At 39.8% G+C, this 19,455-nt stretch overlaps 1 protein-coding gene across 2 annotated transcripts in view; it reads left to right on the forward strand.

Moving 5' to 3' along the window:
- Window positions 1-15,185, forward strand: part of GABRB1 (gamma-aminobutyric acid type A receptor subunit beta1) — a 377,502-nt gene extending 362,317 nt beyond the window's left edge. Inside the window, exons 9-10 of one of the 2 annotated variants that reach the window (XR_003520832.2) lie at window positions 664-5,704; window positions 13,338-15,185. Coding sequence is in view for 1 of the 2 variants with exons in the window: in XM_027599170.2 (XP_027454971.1) it covers window positions 664-1,011 (348 nt within the window). In the remaining variant the exon portion in view is untranslated. Of the gene's footprint in view, window positions 1-663 lie in introns of both variants that reach the window. The other variant, XM_027599170.2, reaches the window with a different exon arrangement.
- The last annotated feature ends 4,270 nt before the right edge of the window (window positions 15,186-19,455 follow it).

Here is a 19,455-nt window from a genome sequence, read left to right on the forward strand (position 1 = left end):
ATAATGAACTCTAAAGATGAAATTATAAATTTCTACTTCTTTTTGTTTGTTTGTTTCCTGTTTATTTCTAATTTTACATACTTCCATGTGCCACTTTTGAAACAAGAAAAATTGCCAGAGTTATAAATGATATATTTACAAGTATACATACATATAAATGATGTATGGATGAATAGATAGATGGTAGATTAGACAGATGATAAACAGATGTATGATAAATAAATAAATGGTAGATAACTAGTTGGTAGATTAGATACATAGTAGACTGCATGGGTGGCAGGCAGATAAATGAAGGATGAGACAGATGAGAGATAGACGGTAGATTAGTTAGACAAATAGGTGAGGGATTAAATAGGTAGATAGTAGATTAGATAGATAGATGATGGATTAGATAGAGACAGTTATAGACAGATGATGCTTTAGAGAGAGAGCGAGAGAAACAGACGTAGACAGGTGATGGATTCGATAGATGGGTGGTAGATTAGGTAAATAATGATGAGAGATACAGAGATGACAGGTCATCTTCAAGTCCAGGAGGCCCGCAGAGCAGGACGTGCCGCGGGACAGTCTCTAATGAGCCGCGTGCGGTGTCATCAGCCTACAGGTGAATGAACACAGCCAGTGTCCCGACAGCTGTGCCTGAGCCTGTCCCTTTCTCGTCAGGTCGACGCCCACGGCAACATTCTGCTCAGCACCCTGGAAATCCGGAACGAGACGAGCGGCTCGGAAGTGCTGACGGGCGTGAGCGAGCCCAAGGCCACCAGCATGTACTCGTACGACAGCGCCAGCATCCAGTACCGCAAGCCGCTAAGCAGCCGCGAGGGCTACGGACGCGCGCTGGACCGGCACGGCGCGCACAGCAAGGGGCGCATCCGCCGGCGCGCCTCGCAGCTCAAAGTCAAAATCCCCGACTTGACTGATGTGAATTCCATAGACAAGTGGTCCCGAATGTTCTTCCCCATCACCTTTTCTCTTTTTAACGTCGTTTATTGGCTTTACTACGTACACTAAGGTCTGTCCTAATGGTTCGTAGACTACTCTCCTCTTCTCTTGATTCTTAACCCCACAGCCCGCCCCCGCCCCTAGCAGCAGCGATACTGCTGTGTTTTTTGAGGTAAGAGATTCAGCCATCCAATTGGTTTTAGGTGTTGCATATCAATTTTATTACTGCACCATGTTTACTTCCAAAAACAAAACACACAAACGCACACACAAACGCGCACGCACACACACCAAAAAAACTTATTTTTTTTCCAGGCTACTGTGGTCCAGGTTATCAGCTCTTTCAGAGCTCTATTAATTGCCATGTTTACAGAACACACACACACACACACACACACACACACACACGCACACACACACACACACACACACACAGAAGTTAGATAGATAGATCTTTAGCAGTCCTTCCTACCTGCCCTGGATTTTATTGATTTATTCTTCAAATGAGAATGAAGAGGACTTAGCTCTCTGCGCACACTGCTTCCTGGTAAACTGTAACAATTTCATGCTGCCAAAAAACAACACAATTTCCAGGATCTCAGAAGAAAAAACAAAGCCATTGACAAGTTACAGATTTCCAGGAAGAAGGGGGGCGGCGGATAAAAGGAGCCTAGACCAGGAAGGAAGACTCCCCTCCACCCTCAAGTCCCCAAAACTCCCTTGTAGAAGGGGTCCCCGCTCCATGGGACGGGAGGGAGGGATTGAGAAGGGCTGACGGAGGTTGTGCAAAACAAATCTGGCATCTTCACCTTACTATTCAGCTAGGTAGTCTGGAAAAAAACAAAAAACAAAAAAACTGCTTCTTTCTCAGACTTGCAAGCAGATTTAAAACTAGCACTAGAATCCATCCTGGTGGCCACTGAGAACATCTTTCTCTTGTTGAGAATAAGGAGTCCGGGGCAATGGTGATTTCTTTAACTATTCAAATGAGCAGCCCTGAACTCATTTCATTGCCTCTGTGCCCTGAAGCCATGCCTGCGCTTGTCCCCAGGCCCTGCTCCAAAGAGAGTGAGGGAAGAGAAGGGAGGAGGAGGGCTTCCTTAATGGGAGGGTGAGCACTTTTTGCTTGAAAAAAAGCTTGCCCTTTCCATGAGGAAGGCAAGTCTTATGTGCTGTGAAAAGGGTGCCTGGGCAGTTACCTAAACCGCCAAATCTTAAATCAAATAGTGTATATTTCTTAGCCTTCCAGAGAGCAGCGCCGAATGGTGACAGGCCTTGTTGGACAGACCTCAGCAAGCACCATAGGGCTCTGCTCTCTGAGCTCGGCATTCCAAAGTATGAGATGAATGCTTCAGGAAATGCACACACACCCACTTTGCTGTCATTCTCCTCTGAGGCCAGATTTCTATTTTAAAGAAAAACTTCAAAATAGGAAAAACACAGATAACACCAACAATGACAGAATCACTGGGCCTTCAAACATGTATACCAGCCCCTAAAGCATAGAATATGTCTGCACTCATGAATCATTGTCATCACTGCTCTGCCTTATCTCTGTTCACGGGTTACTGTGGTCATGAGTCACCAAAGGGGCATCCCTCAGTAGCCCAACACACACTTCTAAACGTGTCCAACCAGCTACAGTTGAGGTTTATCCCATTTTATGTCATTAAAGTCTCATTAATTTTTTTCAGTCTAAGTAGCTAAGAATTCTGTACGTTCATTTGCAAGGTTGAGTGAGACCCTAAAATGACCAACCAGTGATGGAGGCAATTTTGGAATCTGATCCCTGGATGTCAAATAAGGGTTGAGGTAATAGTAAGGATGATTGCATCATTTGATGATCTGGCTTTCTCCCAAAGGCTGTAATGAGGGTCCGTGTTTACAATAGCATCAGCTGCTAGAAACTATAGTCTTAATTGGAAAGATAAGGCCATATTCCTGCTGATGACCCCAAGGGGACAGAGCTTTGAGATACTCTTTTTTAGAGGGCAAGAAGAAAAGAGAACCCCAAAATAAATGAATGGTTGGGGCTATAGACAATGTACACTAGTAAGAATATAGAAACTGTGCTTTTACTCAATGGTTTCATAAGAAATTAGTAGGGTATGGGGACCAAATTTGCACTTAGGTTTTCAGTTTGCATAATCACAGTTCCCTGGTCAAGACAATGTCCAGCCTCCCGGGATGAAGGGATCCATTTTGCAACTGACCAGTTCTTGGCAGGGAAAGATGCTTTGCCATCATGAAATGCCCAAATAGAATGAAATGTGACCATACCGGTGATTGTGAGGTTAATATTCCCAATGACCATCCAGGACCAATTGTGTATTTAAACACAGGAAGGGAGACTCTTGGCTGTTGCCTAACAAGAATGAATCATTCTGGTGTCAAAGCTCTTTAACAAGCTTTTAAGGATGAAATGCTGAATGAGAAAGGAAGTATCTATAATCTATGCTCCTTAACAAAACAATTTTTCTTTATTCATCTGTTTAGATCGTTCTCCTTGGAAAAGACTGAGGTAATTTATAGTTTTATTATTTTTTTTTATCTTGCCTTAAAAGTCTAAGGAGTTTGATGTTTGTCGTTTGAGGTAAAGCATCTCTGAGAAAAAGAGAACACTTTGAATTCTTCTATCTTAACCTTTGTAAAATGAAAGATTAGTAAGTCTGAATCTACCACCAGGCACAAAATGGTGTCACTGTTTGTCCTCCTGGCCTGAAGAAGGGTCACAGCCACAGGATGGTGCAAATCCTATTAAGTGGCTTTGATTTGAGAGGCAATGGTAGCCTGAAAACTGGAGAAGCTGACATATTTCTGGTTCATGACCTCCGTACCCACTTCCTTCTTCCGGACACCTCCTAGCCAAATCCCCTCCTCCTCGGCCCCCACCCACACTCCCTCCAGGCTTAATGGCGCCTGGGAAACGTTCCTTCCTTCTCTGCCTCTCTCCTTTTTCTTGCTCTAAATGATGGACATAAAAGTTGTTAGACATTCCTAAGTGCCCTCCCCTTGGTCCCCATTCCTGAAAGATTCAGATCAGGACATTATGGAGGGGTTACTATCTAGGTTATTATCTAGCTCTTCCTGGGTTCTCTTTTTGCCATGAAAATAGCCATAATCTCCTGCATTCCTGAGTGGCAACAGAGGCAGAAGACTGTGTGGACTCACTCTCCTGCGCCACAGTCCTGTCCAGGGCACCCCATGTCCACAGCTCATGAACTGTGACATAAGCTGTGTCATAGGTGTAACCTGTGTAGACCCAGCGGAAACCCCACCTTTCATTTGACAATGATGACTACACACTCATTTTTCCCACTTGTGTTCCTTGGCTTAACACATCAGAGGTGACGTGTGTTACGCTTACCAGCTTTGTGAGGCAGACCCAGGTAAAGACACACTTTGGGCTTAAATTATCCAGGATTATTGCCTCCATCCTCTGTATTGCCAAACAGAAACAGCAGACTGATTGGTGATTCTGCTGACTAAAGGATATGTGTTCCCACATCATATATGCCATCTTTATTATGCATTACAAGCAATGAAAGATCCTGAAAATGCAAAGAGAAAAATGTGGTGCAGAGAATAACGTTTGGTTTATGGATCCAAGGATAGGCTTTCCTTAAGCAAACATTATGTGCAATACACAGAAATGCTGACTAAATTCCATCTTTCCAAAATCAAGGACTCCTTTCTAAATATTCATTTATGAAAGAACTCAATTGAAATTCGCCAAGTGAAACAAACAAACAAAATATATTTATAATGCTAGAAGGAAACGACCTCCAAGATTTCTTACATGGACAATTTTGAACAGTATCTCACCAAAGGGTGATGTGCCCCACCCCCTTCTTTTTCCTAAACAAAAGGTAATCCTATATCCCAGGAGGGAGGAAAAAGGAATGTACCAGCATTTGTTCGTGTTGGTTCAATCAGTAATTATTGGGATGAGAAAGACAGAAAAATGAACACGTATCTCAGTTTCCTGAAAGCAAACAAAGGAGAACTTGCTAATGGAATGTAGAATATTATGTAAACTTCCTTGTAAATTCTGTACATAGTTCATTGAATTGTTCCCTGTTGCGTGGTGGTCCTCGGCTTTGGGTGGATGTTTGAACAATCCGAGCATTGTAAATAACGTGAGCTTATAAGGCACTTGCTTTTATTCACGAAGTGAAGCAACTAGTGATTTGGGCCCAAACCAGAATCTTTTTCGCTCTTGCTCTTTCTCTGCCATTTTGTGTGCGCGGTTGTGTGACTCTGCCAGGTGTCTCGTGCTCCCTGCCTCATGCCCCCACGGCCACGCAAAGGGACAGTAGCTGCTGAGAAGGCTGCACTCCGGTGGGGCTCAGGATTGGCGCACCAGCAGAGACGGGACCTGTAGCGAACTGCTCCTGGAACCGTGTTGTGAAAAGTAGACGTGTTTTTATCAGTCATTTGTGGCTATTCATTCATATATCGAAATACCAAATTATCCATGCTGTTGAGGGGTCAGGAATGGAAGAGATGTTCAAAATCCACAGGTAATCCAAAGCTTCCTTTGCACCCATAGCTCTAGTTTCTAACTTTTTTCCTTCCACAATGTTTCCCAGAACTTTTAATAAGAATAGAAGTGAATGGATGGGTTTGATCAGGGTAAACACATGGTCAGACGTCCAAATGATGAGAAGGAGAAAAGGAAGAGACAGCAAATGACATTGAAACAACTGGCTGATTCATCCCTCAAAGATGCAGCGGTAACCATGTCAAGTGTTTCTAAAAGGTAAAGAGAGATATTGGCAATTAAAGCAAGTATTTTTCAACTAGGGGCCCGGGGTTGTGTTTGGTATGTGCTAGTTAAACTTAGAATCTGGTAATTAAATATTTTCACATATATTTCCCCCAAGTCCTGGTATTCTTGAAAAAGACTTCAGAATGGTGGGATATTCAGCCATAAGATGTGTTTTCATGCCAACTGGCAGTCCCAGAGAAGGTGATGGTATCTGCAGAAATTCAGAATATCTTAGCAAGCTGGGACATAGATTGGTTTCTTAGTAACATTTTTAGAGTGCACCATGTCTTTCTTGGGGTTAAGAACTTAGCAAGGCAGGGCTTTTTGTACCAGGATTTTATGTACCCGGAGAATCATTTTGGCTCCAAAATGTGCACCTGGAGAATCATTTTGGCTCCAAAATGGGCCAACCAGTGTCCATCAGTAATCAAATAAGAAAAATGCCCTGTAGGAACTAACCAGGTCAGTCAATTTCTAGATCCAGAATACGCTGTGCCTTTACTTTAATCATGCTTTTTCTATATAACAGAAATCAACAAACTGACAGAAACTTAATTGTTAAAGGTTGTAATTTCACAAGCCACATTTGAAAGGAAACCCTTTTAAATAGAAGAATTGCAAACCAGAAAATACTAAGTTCCTAGAAGGGTAAGGATAAAGAGTTTTGAGTTTACTTTTACTTCTCCGATAGCAAGAATTTCCTTATTTGAACGGAAGAGGTCTAACAGTTGTCTGTTTGGTTTTGTTTTTCCTAATCAAAAAGTCTTTGGTACATCAAGGGGGCTCACAGTCATTCCTGATTGGCCCCTAGATACCTTGCACATCCTGGAGCAACCAGCTCTCATCACAAAGATTTCAGTAGGAATTCCATGTGGGAAAATTAGGTATATTGTTGAACCAGTTGGAAAGAAACCATTCTTAATAATGACTCTACCTGCATATCCTGTTTTGAAGACAATAGAAAAATAAATCAATAGAAGAGAGGCCAAATAACATTATGCATTTGCCTTAGGTATACAGGGTCATAGATTCACTAGCTTAAAACAGCTCCCGTTAGAAGCCAAAGGATGAATAAAAGCAATCAGTATTGCCATATGGCTTTCACCTCTCCCTGGGTTTTCTTTTGAAGAGAAACAGAAAAGGGGGAACATTTTCCAATATAACTTTTTTATAGGTGAAAATGATTAAAATATGATATGCGTGCGCACCGTGCAGGTTTGGCTGTGTGTGAAATAGATTACCTCTCTTGTATTCATTCCCTCCCAGCACTGGATGCCACCCTGCCTCCTGCCTTAACCCAAAGGAATCAATTCATGTTTCCTCTTCCTCATTCCAAACCTCCTAAGTTATCTTGCCCTTGCATAGCTGAAAGCTTCAGCTTCTTTGAACTTGTATTGTGTATCTTCAATTCACAAAACAATGAATCTTAATAATCTCCCCAGTTTCGTAGTTCTGCTGCCTTTAAAAGGTCTTTGGAGGGAGCTTGTGTAATGGAGGTAGCCTCCTCCGAACTGCCTCGGGTTATTTTTCTTTTCTGCTTTTCCGCCCTGTATGTCAAGAGTACATGTTTACATAAACCTTGTTTCCCTCAGCCTAATTTAAAATAAAGTGGAAATAAAAATCATTAGCTCAAACTTGGGAAAGTTCACATTATCTACACCAAATTTGGATGACAAGAACGTGCCCTGACATTCTACTTGTGGAATGGGGAGTTCACACCGTATCAGCTCTTGTCCATCAAACTCATTTCCTCATGCCCTCTTTCAGCCTTAATTAAGTATGCCTTTTAAAAACCTATTATTATTCCTTCCAGAATGGTTTCTCATAATACATAATACACTACTGGTTACAGACCATCCTCTAGGAACTTGACCACTTTATAACTGTCACTCTCTTAATCCTGTTACATATTCCATTCTATGCATCACCCCACCGACTCCCTGTCAGCCTTCTAGCACACATTAAATATAGTAAGACAAGTCATAATGCAGACTTGTCCAAACTGCCCCTATAAAATATGTAGAACATCTTTTTCCTCCAAACAGCATTCCTCTAGAGAACAGAGTCCTCTAAATCTATACCAAGCAATGTGCAGACTAACTTTAAAAAATTAACAGTAAATGAGCAGCATGGTGGAGAGAGGGAAATTACAGCGGATGGAAGATACCCTGGAGTTGGGACTACATGACCTGGCCTTCATGTTGCCTCTACCACTGCCCAAAGGTGCGGTTCCTGACATGCCCGCAGATGACTTCCAAGTTCTCGCCCAAATTTCCACCAGTGGGAAACCAAGTTCCCAGCTACATTTAAAGGGGAATCTTAGAGAGGTTCATTTGTGCAGGAAGTTACTAGACAGATATAGGAGCACCGTAGCCTCCGCTAACATAGCCCCATAAATTCAGTAATATACCTTGTTGTAGATCTCTGGGAGTAAGTCATCAGGGTAGACCATCTGGTGTCAACTGGACCAAATTCAATACCTGTTCAAATTCCTTTAAAAATACATCGAAGTTATAATACCTAGAAATTTCAAAATAAATTTATAGGCAAATGGCAAAAATAAATTATTTTACAATTTTAGTAATGGTCTACACTACAGTATTTCCCTCCAAGAGCACTGGAGAGTCTCAGATAACATAAATCAGTGTGGTCTCTATTTTTAGATCTCTGGAAAATAGAGATCCTTTAGGCCATTCCCTGCAACTCAGTCAGGAAAAGCCCTAAATGCCCCTTCAGGAGTGGAAAAGCCTACGTCTAGGCAGCATCTGAGCAGAAATGCTGTGGCAGTGCCCTTCAGTGTTTGTCCTCAGGGCTGGCCCCCATCACTGTCCGTGTTCTGTAAGCGGAGTAGCAGGTAGGATTGAGCTCTCAGACAAGGGGCGGCCTCCCATCTGGTTGCAAAAGATTCCAGGTCTTTAGAACCTCTGTTATCTGCTCTTCCTGCCCACTTTCCCAAACCCCCTCCCATTCCCCACTTAACTAGTTCAATTCGCCATGTTTTAGGCAGGGCCATGACGAAACTGAAAGTTTACTTTATTGAGATTAGCGTTTCTAGCTCTTCATATTTTTAAAGCATGCACCCTCCCCATTCCAGTCTCTGAGCCTGATCCCCAATGCGATTCCTGCACACTGGTGTTCTTAACTTTTCCCCTTTTTCAAAAGATACCTTCCAACTCTAAATTTCCATGATTCTCCTGAGTGTCTCCTGACCATTCAGAATTGTTAGGAGAATGCCTAAAAATTCCTCTTTTCTATTGTAGGCCAGTCGACCAATGAGATGGACGTTTTTATGTAGTTGGCCTAACATTCTGCCCCTTGACCTCGCACACCGTCTATATCCTATTGTTCCAAACTTCCCATGTGCAGGTGCGCTCATCACTCCTCTTCAAGTAGTGAGCTTAGAGTTTTCTTTTTCAGGTTTCTCATACTCTGTACCTTGAGATAGGTTCATATTTAATGTCATTTTTTTAAAAACAGAGGAAGCACTTTAAGTCTTCAAATTCTCACCAAGTTGAGATGGATACTTACTAAGATGTTTAGCAATTAGGATTCATTCAGGTACAAGTAACAAAGGATACAGCTAAAAGTAACTTCAGCAATCAAAATGATAGCTCCTATAGCAAATAGGGTGGTTACTGGCTTAATGATTTCAATAGCTCCATGATGTCACCCAGGACCCAGTTCTTCCAAACTCTGTATGTTATCAGCACCCATTGCGGTTGCAACATGGCTATACTCATGCACTCATATCAAGTGGCAGAAACAAGGTAACGTCCTGCCGTAGGTCTCTTTTTAAGAGCCAGGGAATCTTTCCCCAAAAAACTCTCCCTGCCATCATTTTTTGTTCCTTTGGATAGGGTTGGATTGCACAACCATTCCTGAACCAGTCACTGGTAAGAGGAATGAAATTATCATGATGGGCTTACAATATTGACACAATGCGTTGCCCAATGCCTGGGGCAGGGGAAAACAATGGAATATGTTAACAAAAAGAGAGAAGAATGGTTTTTGGGTAGATATCCAATAGTGACTGTCACACTTTGGTCTAAGGTATCAGAAAATACTTTGTTCCACATAATTTCATGATTCGATCTTCCCCACAACCCTGTGGTTATGATGACGATACCAATATCTGGAAATAGAGGCTAAGTAGGTTAAATTATTTACCCCAGATCTGATAACTAGTTAGTGATAGAATTAGTATTTGATCTGAGTTTGGGTGTTTTGTTTTGTTTTGTGGCTACAAAGGCCAAAACTTTGTCTACTCTATCACACTCTATCTAATCCTTTTTACCTGGATGATCCAGGTTTTGGGTGGTTCAAAGATAAGAGGAGGGTAGGGAGGAAGAAAGAGTACAATTTCCACCCCCAACATCTAGATACTATGCCCAGTAAACACTTCTGTTCTTTTTTTATCCTGCTCCTCCTCCCTGCCCACGCCCCCCCCCACCACCAAACACACAAAAGCCTTTCATTATTCTCTTGAGGGAAAGTGTAGAAGGAATAGTTCACATAACAACTGAATAGCCTGAGGTGTGCCCCATTTCTTTTGGGATAACATTACTGTTAGGGGACAACGTGCCCCAGTTTCCCTGAGACAGTCCCAGTGTGTAATTACCAATTGCACCACATTTTACTCTCAAATTTGTCCATTTAGATAACAATGATATAGTCACACTATTTATAGGTCTTATAATCCCCATACCTTGTGGGTATGGGAAATATTGATAAATTAACACCTTGGAGAAAATACACACCTTGGCTCCCTATGAATCACTTAAGTCTGACCTCAGTCTCTCTATCACTCGGGTTCATTTTATCTCTCACTGTTCCTCTGACCCACCCTCAAGCAAACTACTCCTTAGGTTTTTCCTACCCTTCCGCCAAAACCACAGCCACTTCCCATCCCAAAATGTTCTCCTTGCTGTGCTTGAAGTTTTACATTTTATTTCCATTGCCCAGATTTTCCTCTTTCCTAGCCCCTCCCCAGTGGGTGGATTATGAATCAAGCCACCATCTTCAGAAAAGCCATCCATGAGCAACCTTTCCTCATTCTGTTCACTCTCCTGCTAGCACTCCCTCAATTCTTATGGCCACTGATAATAATGGATGCTGAATTTGTGTTATCTTCCAGGAGTTTTGCAAAGAGATGCTCTCCTTCCCTAAATAAAGTGTAAGGTCCTTAAGGGTAAATGCCCCATTTTCTAATTCTTCTGTATTGCCCAAAGCATCTATTGTTCTTGTCATGGTAGAGAGTCTGTAAATGACCTACACTGGTAAATGTAGCAACAGAAAAATACAATTTCTTAATAGGAAGTACTTCAGGATTATAGGTAACACACCCTCCCCCAAATTACTTTAGTTCCATAGAGCCTATGTGTACAACCTCTAAATGGATAAAAAATGTAGTCAAACTTATAGTCGACCCAGGTTTGGGTCCATGCAAAGTGATCATGGAGATTTTCCCCCATCGCTTATGACTAAACAAACTGAATCTTAATAACAGCATTCTAGATTCGACCAGTTCTGGCAGAATTGAACTTTCCATGCTGATTACTACTGCTTTAACTTCATGGAAACAGGAAATTGTTCATTTGAAGTCTCACTTTTCACCCATTTACCCTCATTTGCCTTATTAAAAGCCTTCTGAATCTAGGTTCTGTGGGGTGTTTACTCTCCCAAGTGGGATTGCACTGCATAATTGGAACACTCCAATGTGAATTCCAAGAGAATACTTCTAGACGGTATTGCACACCAAATTTCACTTCTGCCAAGAAATAAATAGAAGGTTTAGAACTCTATAAGAGGGACGGGCAGTTCTTCACTGTCCCTCAAGACTGCGTAAAATAGATGTACAGAGAAATACCTTTTCTGCACCCCTCCTTTCAACTGTTAACTCTCCTGTTCTCCTGTTATGTATATTATTTACAAATTTGCATAAAAGAAATACATCATTTGCAAGCCTTACCTCAGAGTGGCAACCAGCCACCCCAGTTTTACTAGATAACGTATTTTTCTACTTGATATTCCCCCAAATACATTGAATTGCAGTGTATCTTTTTCTTTTTTTAAGCTAATCAACTCACGTTAATCCATTTCCTACATCTTTTTAAAATACTCACTGGATAAAGCTTGAAATATTTTATATTTTGCGACAATGCTCCCGAGACATTTTTAGGGAAGCCCCTTGATTATTCTAACTCACTGCAGTGTCATGGAAAGCAGAATTATAAATACAGTGATATTTCATATTCAGAACATCCACTACTAAGTAGGGAATGCTCGTGATTAGATATGCATATACTTATTGACTGCGTTGTTCAACTCCTTATTTTAGAGAGGGCCAATAACCCTCTTGGTAAAAACTACCATGTGGCATTATTCCAAAGTCAAGATTGCATGAGGTTTTCAGAAATTCTAAATGATATGTTTACAAGGACTAAAAATTTTTTGACATCTTTAAATAAGCTTTTTATTTTTGACCACCAGGCAGCATTTTGTGCCATTGTGATGGGAACCTAATGGCTAATGTGAAATAATGTCATGTCATTTAAAAGGTTAATGGAAATGTAAATTGGAAACTTTAACATTGTGTAAATACAAATAAAACTGTTTTTGAGAGAAACACATCTGGGTTAGGGTGGCTTGCTTGAAAAATTCGCTTGGCTGTCCATCATCTCTGAATAATTATTTCATTCCCATGACTTTACCCAATAAGACTCAACCTGAGGCAAAGATCTTCTTACAGTGATTCAGAAGATTTGGGAAAGCAGGACTCATCAGGCTAAAGAGTGGGGGAAATTTCCATCCTGCCGGCAATGGAACACCTCTTTGGCACCACCTCACCTAAAACTTGATTGAATCCAAAAATTAGCAAAACTTTCCAAACCAGTTTCCTGCTATTTTAATTCACAGCACCCTGTCCTAAATAGCTGGGGCTTTCAAAAGCAGGTGCTACTTATACACAAAAATTCATACCTTATGTTGCCTCTCAAAATCTGTTACGCTTAACTCACCAATATGTCTGAATATGTTAAATGTCTTATCCCTTGTTTTTAAATCCCCACTCATCAATTTGCTGAATTGTCAATTTACCCTCCTACCAAACAGGAGTTAGCTAATTCATATCCTGATTGGTATTACACAGTTCTTGTAAATAAAAGAATCCCTTTGTCCCTCTTTATTTTTCAGCAGGCAGAACTTCTTTAATTGCAAAGAAACATAAATTACAATACATTAATGTTCTTTTGACATAAGCATTTGCTTTCTTACATAAGCAGGTAATACTTTTGTATACCAACCAGACCACTAGAGGAGCTAAATGGCAAGAATAAGTATTTCTGGAAACCAATAGGAATTTTAATGAAATGGGAAAGGTTTTAAAAATGCCAAGAAAAGAAAGGTGGACTCTTTACTTTTATAATTCCAGTTCCTATTTTGTATCAATATATGCTGCATTTTCTGACTGAAACTGCTGTTCTAATGAAACTTGAGATTTTTCTGTAGTTGCTTTTAACATGTGAAATCAAACTTTCATACAGGGTGTTCAACTGTAATCTTTCTGTTAAGGATTTGATTAAAATATTCTAACCGTTTCATTAATTCCCTTTTTACGTGCTTCAAGTATGTGACATTATGACTTCGCTATCTCAAAAACAATCTGTGAACAAAATCCATGAAGCCTGTAGACTGTGATTTCTACACATCAAAGAAGAACTAGACCTCCCTCTAAGCAATGAATCAGCGAATAAGAAACTGTGCAGTGTCCTCTGATTCCTGACCCTTTTAGCTTTCGTGGCCTTTTTTCTATTCTTATTCATTGAGTAATCATGTATTCTTGTAAAATAAAAAGTCAACTTACATGCAATCAGGTATGGACACAAGAAATGCTTGTGCTCTCAATTTCAGGACTCACAGATACTCCAGCAGTCACAGGACTGTGGTTCACTCAGTATTTTTGTTAATAGTGTGGCTTTGCTATAAAATAACTTGCTGTTTTCTTTGCTCTGGTACTACAGGATTTTAAATGTTTCAGCAAATGACAGAAAGAAAACACATTTGAAGGCTGGTGTCAAAAACCATCAGCTATACTCACAAAAGCCTTTGTGCAGCTTCTGAAATGTAGTTTATTGCTGTAAATATGTACAATTTATGTTAGCTTGCTTATTCCTAAAACTCAAATAAAACTTTTTTTTAATTGAAAATGCCTACATATAAAAAGCTTAGTTTGTACTACGTTCAAAAACATGCAAGATTTCAGGCATATCTTTTTATAATTCTTAAAAATGTTTAGAATTCTGAATCTATCATTTCAGAGCCTTTATTGTAAAATTTAATACAAAGCAAAATCCCTTTATTTGGAAGAAATTCTTTGCAGTATTATCCAACAACTGGGGAAAAAGTACCAGCACTTTCCCGGGAGCTTATTTCTGTACCACTTTCATTTTTGGGGGGAAAAAAAAATTCTTTAGGATAACATGCCTTACAAACATTTGGACATATGGAGTGTTTGTGTATCAGAAAAAAGAAATTGTTTCCTTGTATTCAAAATGATGCCTAAAATGGACTTTAACAGCATCCATTTGTGAGGTGCATTATGTCAAATTTCTTTTAAAATCTCCACTGTAAATATGAATATTAGAGTTGGGCTATTTGTCAGTCTTTCCTAATTGGAAGACCTCCAACCTCCAAACTCATTGTCTCCCCTCAGAAACAATATGTTGACAATAAAATAATGAACAGACTAAAGGTGTGAAGTTCATATATCCATTAATGATGGTTAGCAGAATAGCTTTTCAATGAAGAGTCTAAATTCCAGCCTAAAGATAACTTTAACATCCATCCAGCAAAGTACCTGGGAGTCAGCACTTCATCAGCAGAGCCTTAGCCTTGCAGAGCTACCAAGGATTTTAGAGACATCCTATAATGGCTACTATTTCCAGAAGACTATGTTATGCAATGGACAAAATAAATGGCCATCCAATTTTTTTAGAAAAATAACATATATGTGTTACATGTTTAGGATTTGCCGTAAGAATTATAGATAATATGAAGCTAACACAAGATAGGTATTTGTGTATCTGTGATATAAGTAGTATCAGCCAAGGATATGGAGAAAATGGAACCCCTGTGCACTGCTGGTGGCAATCTAAAATGGTGTAGTCACTACAGAAAACTGTATAGAGGTTCCTCAAAAGATTAAAAATAGAACTACTTATGATCCAGCAATCCCACTTCCGGGTATTTAACCAAAAGAACTGAAAATAGCATCTTGAAGAGATGTCTGCACTCCTATGTCCACTGCAGCATTAGTCACAATGGCTAAGAGGCGGAAACAACCTGAAAGTCCATTTGTGGATTAATGGACAAAGAAAATGTGGTATATACATAAAATGGAATACTATTCAGCCCCCCCAAAAGGAAGTTCTGTCATATGTTAAAACATGGATGAACCTTGGGGTGCCTGGGTGGCTCAGTCGTTGAGCGTCTGCCTTCGGCTCAGGTCATGATCTCGGGGTCCTGGGATCGAGCCCCGCATCGGGCTCCCTGCTCGGCGGGGAGTCTGCTTCTCCCTCTCCCTCTGCCCCCTGCTTGTGTTCCCTATTTCGCTGTGTCTCTGCCAAATAAATAAGTAAAAAATCTTTAAAAAACAAAACAAACAAAAAAACATGGATGAACCTTGAGGACATTATGGTAAGTAAAACACTCTAGTTGCTGAAGGACAAATATTGCGTGATTCCACTTATATGAAGTATCTGAAGTATTCAATCTCTTTTTTTTTTTTTTAAAGATTTTTATTTATTTATTGAGAGAGAGAGAGAATGGTAGAGAGCATGAGAGAGAGGAAGGTCAGAGGGAGAAGCAGACTCCCTGCCGAGCAGGGAGCCCGACGCGGGACTCGATCCCGGGACTCCAGGATCACGACCTGAGCCGAAGGCAGTCGCTTAACCAACTGAGCCACCCAGGCGCCCTGAAGTATTCAATCTCTTGAAGAAGAAAGCATAATGGTGGCTGCCAGGGACTGGAGGATGGGGAAATGGGGAGTTACTGTTCAGTGAGTAGAGCTTCACTGATAAAAGATGAAAAAGCTCTAGAGATCTATTGTACAACAATGTGCAGCAAGTTAACATTACTGTACTACACACTTAAAAATTTGTTCAGAGATTTCATATTATGTGTTTTTTGCCACAAGTGAGAAGAAAGAAAGAAAGAAATACAAAGTGATACAGCCACTTTGAAAAAATTTGGTAGTTTCGTACAAAGTTAAACTTGTCATACAGTATGATCCAGCAATCACACTCCTGGGCATTACCAATTTCCTTCAATAGGTGAATGGATAAACAAACTGGCACATCTATTCAATAAAATATTATGTGAGAATAAAAAAGAAATGAGTTAGCAAGCCACGAAAAGACACGGAAGAACCCTAAATGTATATTGCTAAGTGAAAGAACCCAGTGTGAAAAGACTGCATACTGTATGATCCTAATTATATGACATTCTGGAAAAAGCAAACTATAAAGACATTAAGAAAACTCACTGATTGTGGGGTTCAGAGGAAGGTAGAAGGATGAATAGATTAAGCATGAGGGATTTTTAGGGTGTTGAACTATTCTGGAAAGTGGATTCATGACATTAGGCATTTGCCAAAACACAGAACTATTCAACACAGAGTGAAAATTAATATATGCAAATTTAAAAATCATTTAGGAAGTCAGGCAATCCCAGCAAGGAATACAGACTACGTTAAAAAATCTAACTTAATTACAAATGTATAAAACCACCTCACTGAAGGAGGGGGAGGGGAGGTACTGACCTAAGTAAACCTGGAAATGAGTGAAGTCTGTAAGACAAGGCAAGAGAACTGTACATAATCCCTTCCAAGAAGATAAAATTGTTTCCCATGGATTAACAATTCAGATACATGCCATAACAATTCAGATACTGCCATAAACAATTCACACATATATGGATAGTAGATGGTGGGAGTCAGGTTTCTTACTGCTGGACTGTAAATTTACAGATAAGAGTAGCAGGTGAGGATGATCCACCTGGTAATGGATTAGAGTTGAAGACATCAAGATGAACTCATGTGTAGCTTAATATAGATACAGCTAATTACATAAAGAAATATTTATATATACGTATATACACACAGCTTAGTTTACATACATATATTTCTTTGTTCTGTCAATAAAATAAGCCAGGGCTCCTTGGAGAAATGGCTGATTCTAGAACCAGGCAGGAAATAGATGAAATGAGCCCAGAGCATCTTGTATTGCCAGAAAGTTAAGGAAATATAAAAACAGATAAATACCTACCTTCAGTGATAGAGCTATGTCAATGGGAAAATGGAGCCAACTGAAAATGCTCCTAGTGGCCAAACCTGGAGCAACCTGAATAAGCAGTACTGGCTTATAACCAAAAGGATAAAATATCCATGAGTCCATATTATATAAATAAATGATTAAATAAGTTAATAAATAGAAGAGACAAATCTGTGCTTATATAGGTACTCTGTCTGACCTCAGGAAGGGGGAGTACAACTTCCAATTCCTCAAATATGGGCCACACACAGTGACTTCCCTTCCAAAGAGTACAATACGGATAAAGGAGAAATAAAGAGTAACTTTACAGTGAGAAACTGGACAAACTATTGCAGCCAGGTGAGCAAGGTCAATGTCAAATCATAAATCCTGCTAACAATATGTACCCTCAATATGATGTGATGTAAATGGCACTTTACCCCTGTGATTTTCCTTCCTCAAACCCATAATCCCAGCCTCAGCATGAGAAAAACATTAAATTCCAATAGAGGGCCATCCTTCAAAATACCTCACTCATACTCCTCAAAACTGTAAAGGTCATCAAAAAGAAAGTATGGGAAATTATCACAGCAAGAGAAGCTTAAGGACACATGACAACTAAATAATATGAAATCTCAGAACAGAAAAAAAGAACATTAGGTAAAAACTTAGGAAATCTGAATAAATTATGGAATTTAGTTAATAACAATGTATTGACATTCGTTAATTCTAACAAATGTACCATACTTACATGTTAATAATAAGGGAATCTGGATGTGGGGTATATGGGATCTTTCTGGATTACCTGTTCAACTTTTACGTAAATCTAAAATTATTCTAAAAAAAAAAAATCCATTTATAGAAGAAAAAGAAAGCCGCAGATTGGGAGAAAACTTGCGAGGCATATATGTGATAAAGACTTGTAACCAGGCTATCAAGAACTCCCAAAACTCAACAGTAAGAAAACAACCCAATTTAGAAATGGGCAACGGATCTGAAAAGACACTTCACCAAAGAAGATCTACAGATGTCAAATTGCACATGAAAAGACAATGAACACCATCAGTCATTAGGGAAATAAATATAATTAAAACCACAACGAGATACCACTACACTTATTACAACAGCTGAAATTAAGACGACTGACCAAAGCACGTGTTAGCGAACAGGTGAAGGTGGAACTCTCAGACTGCTGGATGGAATGTAAAATGGTAAAATCACTTTGGAAACATTTCACTCCTCAAAGTATTCAAAGGAAGCACACATCCATACAAAGGTTTATGCAAGAATGTTCACAGGATTCTGTTACATAATAGCCATAAAAATTTTCAACGACAAAAATATCCTTTAACAGGTGGATACACAAATTATGGTAAAACTCTACAACTGAATACTTCTCAAAAAGAGAAAGGAACAAACTATTGCTATATGCAATAACACAGATGAACTCAATACTGAAAGAAGCTGGATCAAAAGAAAAGGTACATACCATATGATTCCACTAATATTAAATTCTTGAAAAGTGTGAACAAGTCTACGAGTGGCAGGAAGCAGATTGGGGGTTGGGGGGGAGGGCACAGGAGCAGGGATTACAAAGAAATAGGAGGAAACTTTTAGGAGTGATTGCCATGTTCACAATCCTGACAGAGGTGATGCTTTCTTGGGTGTATAGATGTCAAAACTTACCAGATTATACACTTTAAATATGTGAAGTTTTCAGTGTACGGTGATATTTCAATAAAGTGGTTAAATATTCTAATGGAGTGATAAATAAGGTGGTGAGAGGAAGAGTAAGTACAGCAAGATTTTCTGCTCATCAAAGGAAGAAAATGGAGGGTTGAAATTCCAAAGGACCTTAAGTCAGTATAGGTCTTCTTCAACATGATGGGTTTACATCCCAATAAACCCATCATAAACTGAAAATACTGTAAGTCAAAAATGCATTTAATATACCTCACCTACTGAACATCACAGCTTAGCCTACTCTACCTTAAATGCTCAGAACACTCACACTAGCCTACAGTTGAGCAAAATCATCTAAAAAGCCTATTTTTTTAAATTATTGTTATGTTAATCACCATACATCATTAGTTCTTGATACAGTGTTCCATGATTCATTGTTTGTGCATAACACCCAGTGCTCCACGCAGAACGTGCCCTCCTTAATACCCATCACCAGGCTAACCCATCCCCCCACCCTCCTCCCCTCTAGAACCCTCAGTTTGTTTTTCAGAGTCCATCGTCTCTCATGGTTCGTCTCCCCCTCCAATTTACTCCCCTTCATTCTTCCCCTCCTGCTATCTTTTCTTTTTTCTTAACATATGTTGCATTATTTGTTTCAGAAGTACAGATCTGTGATTCAACAGTCTTGCACACCTCACAGCGCTCACCATAGCACATACCCTACCCAATGTCTATCACCCAGCCACCCCATCC

Source organism: Zalophus californianus, chromosome 2 (genome assembly GCF_009762305.2).
Source record: "Zalophus californianus isolate mZalCal1 chromosome 2, mZalCal1.pri.v2, whole genome shotgun sequence".
Taxonomy (NCBI): Eukaryota; Metazoa; Chordata; class Mammalia; order Carnivora; family Otariidae; genus Zalophus; species Zalophus californianus.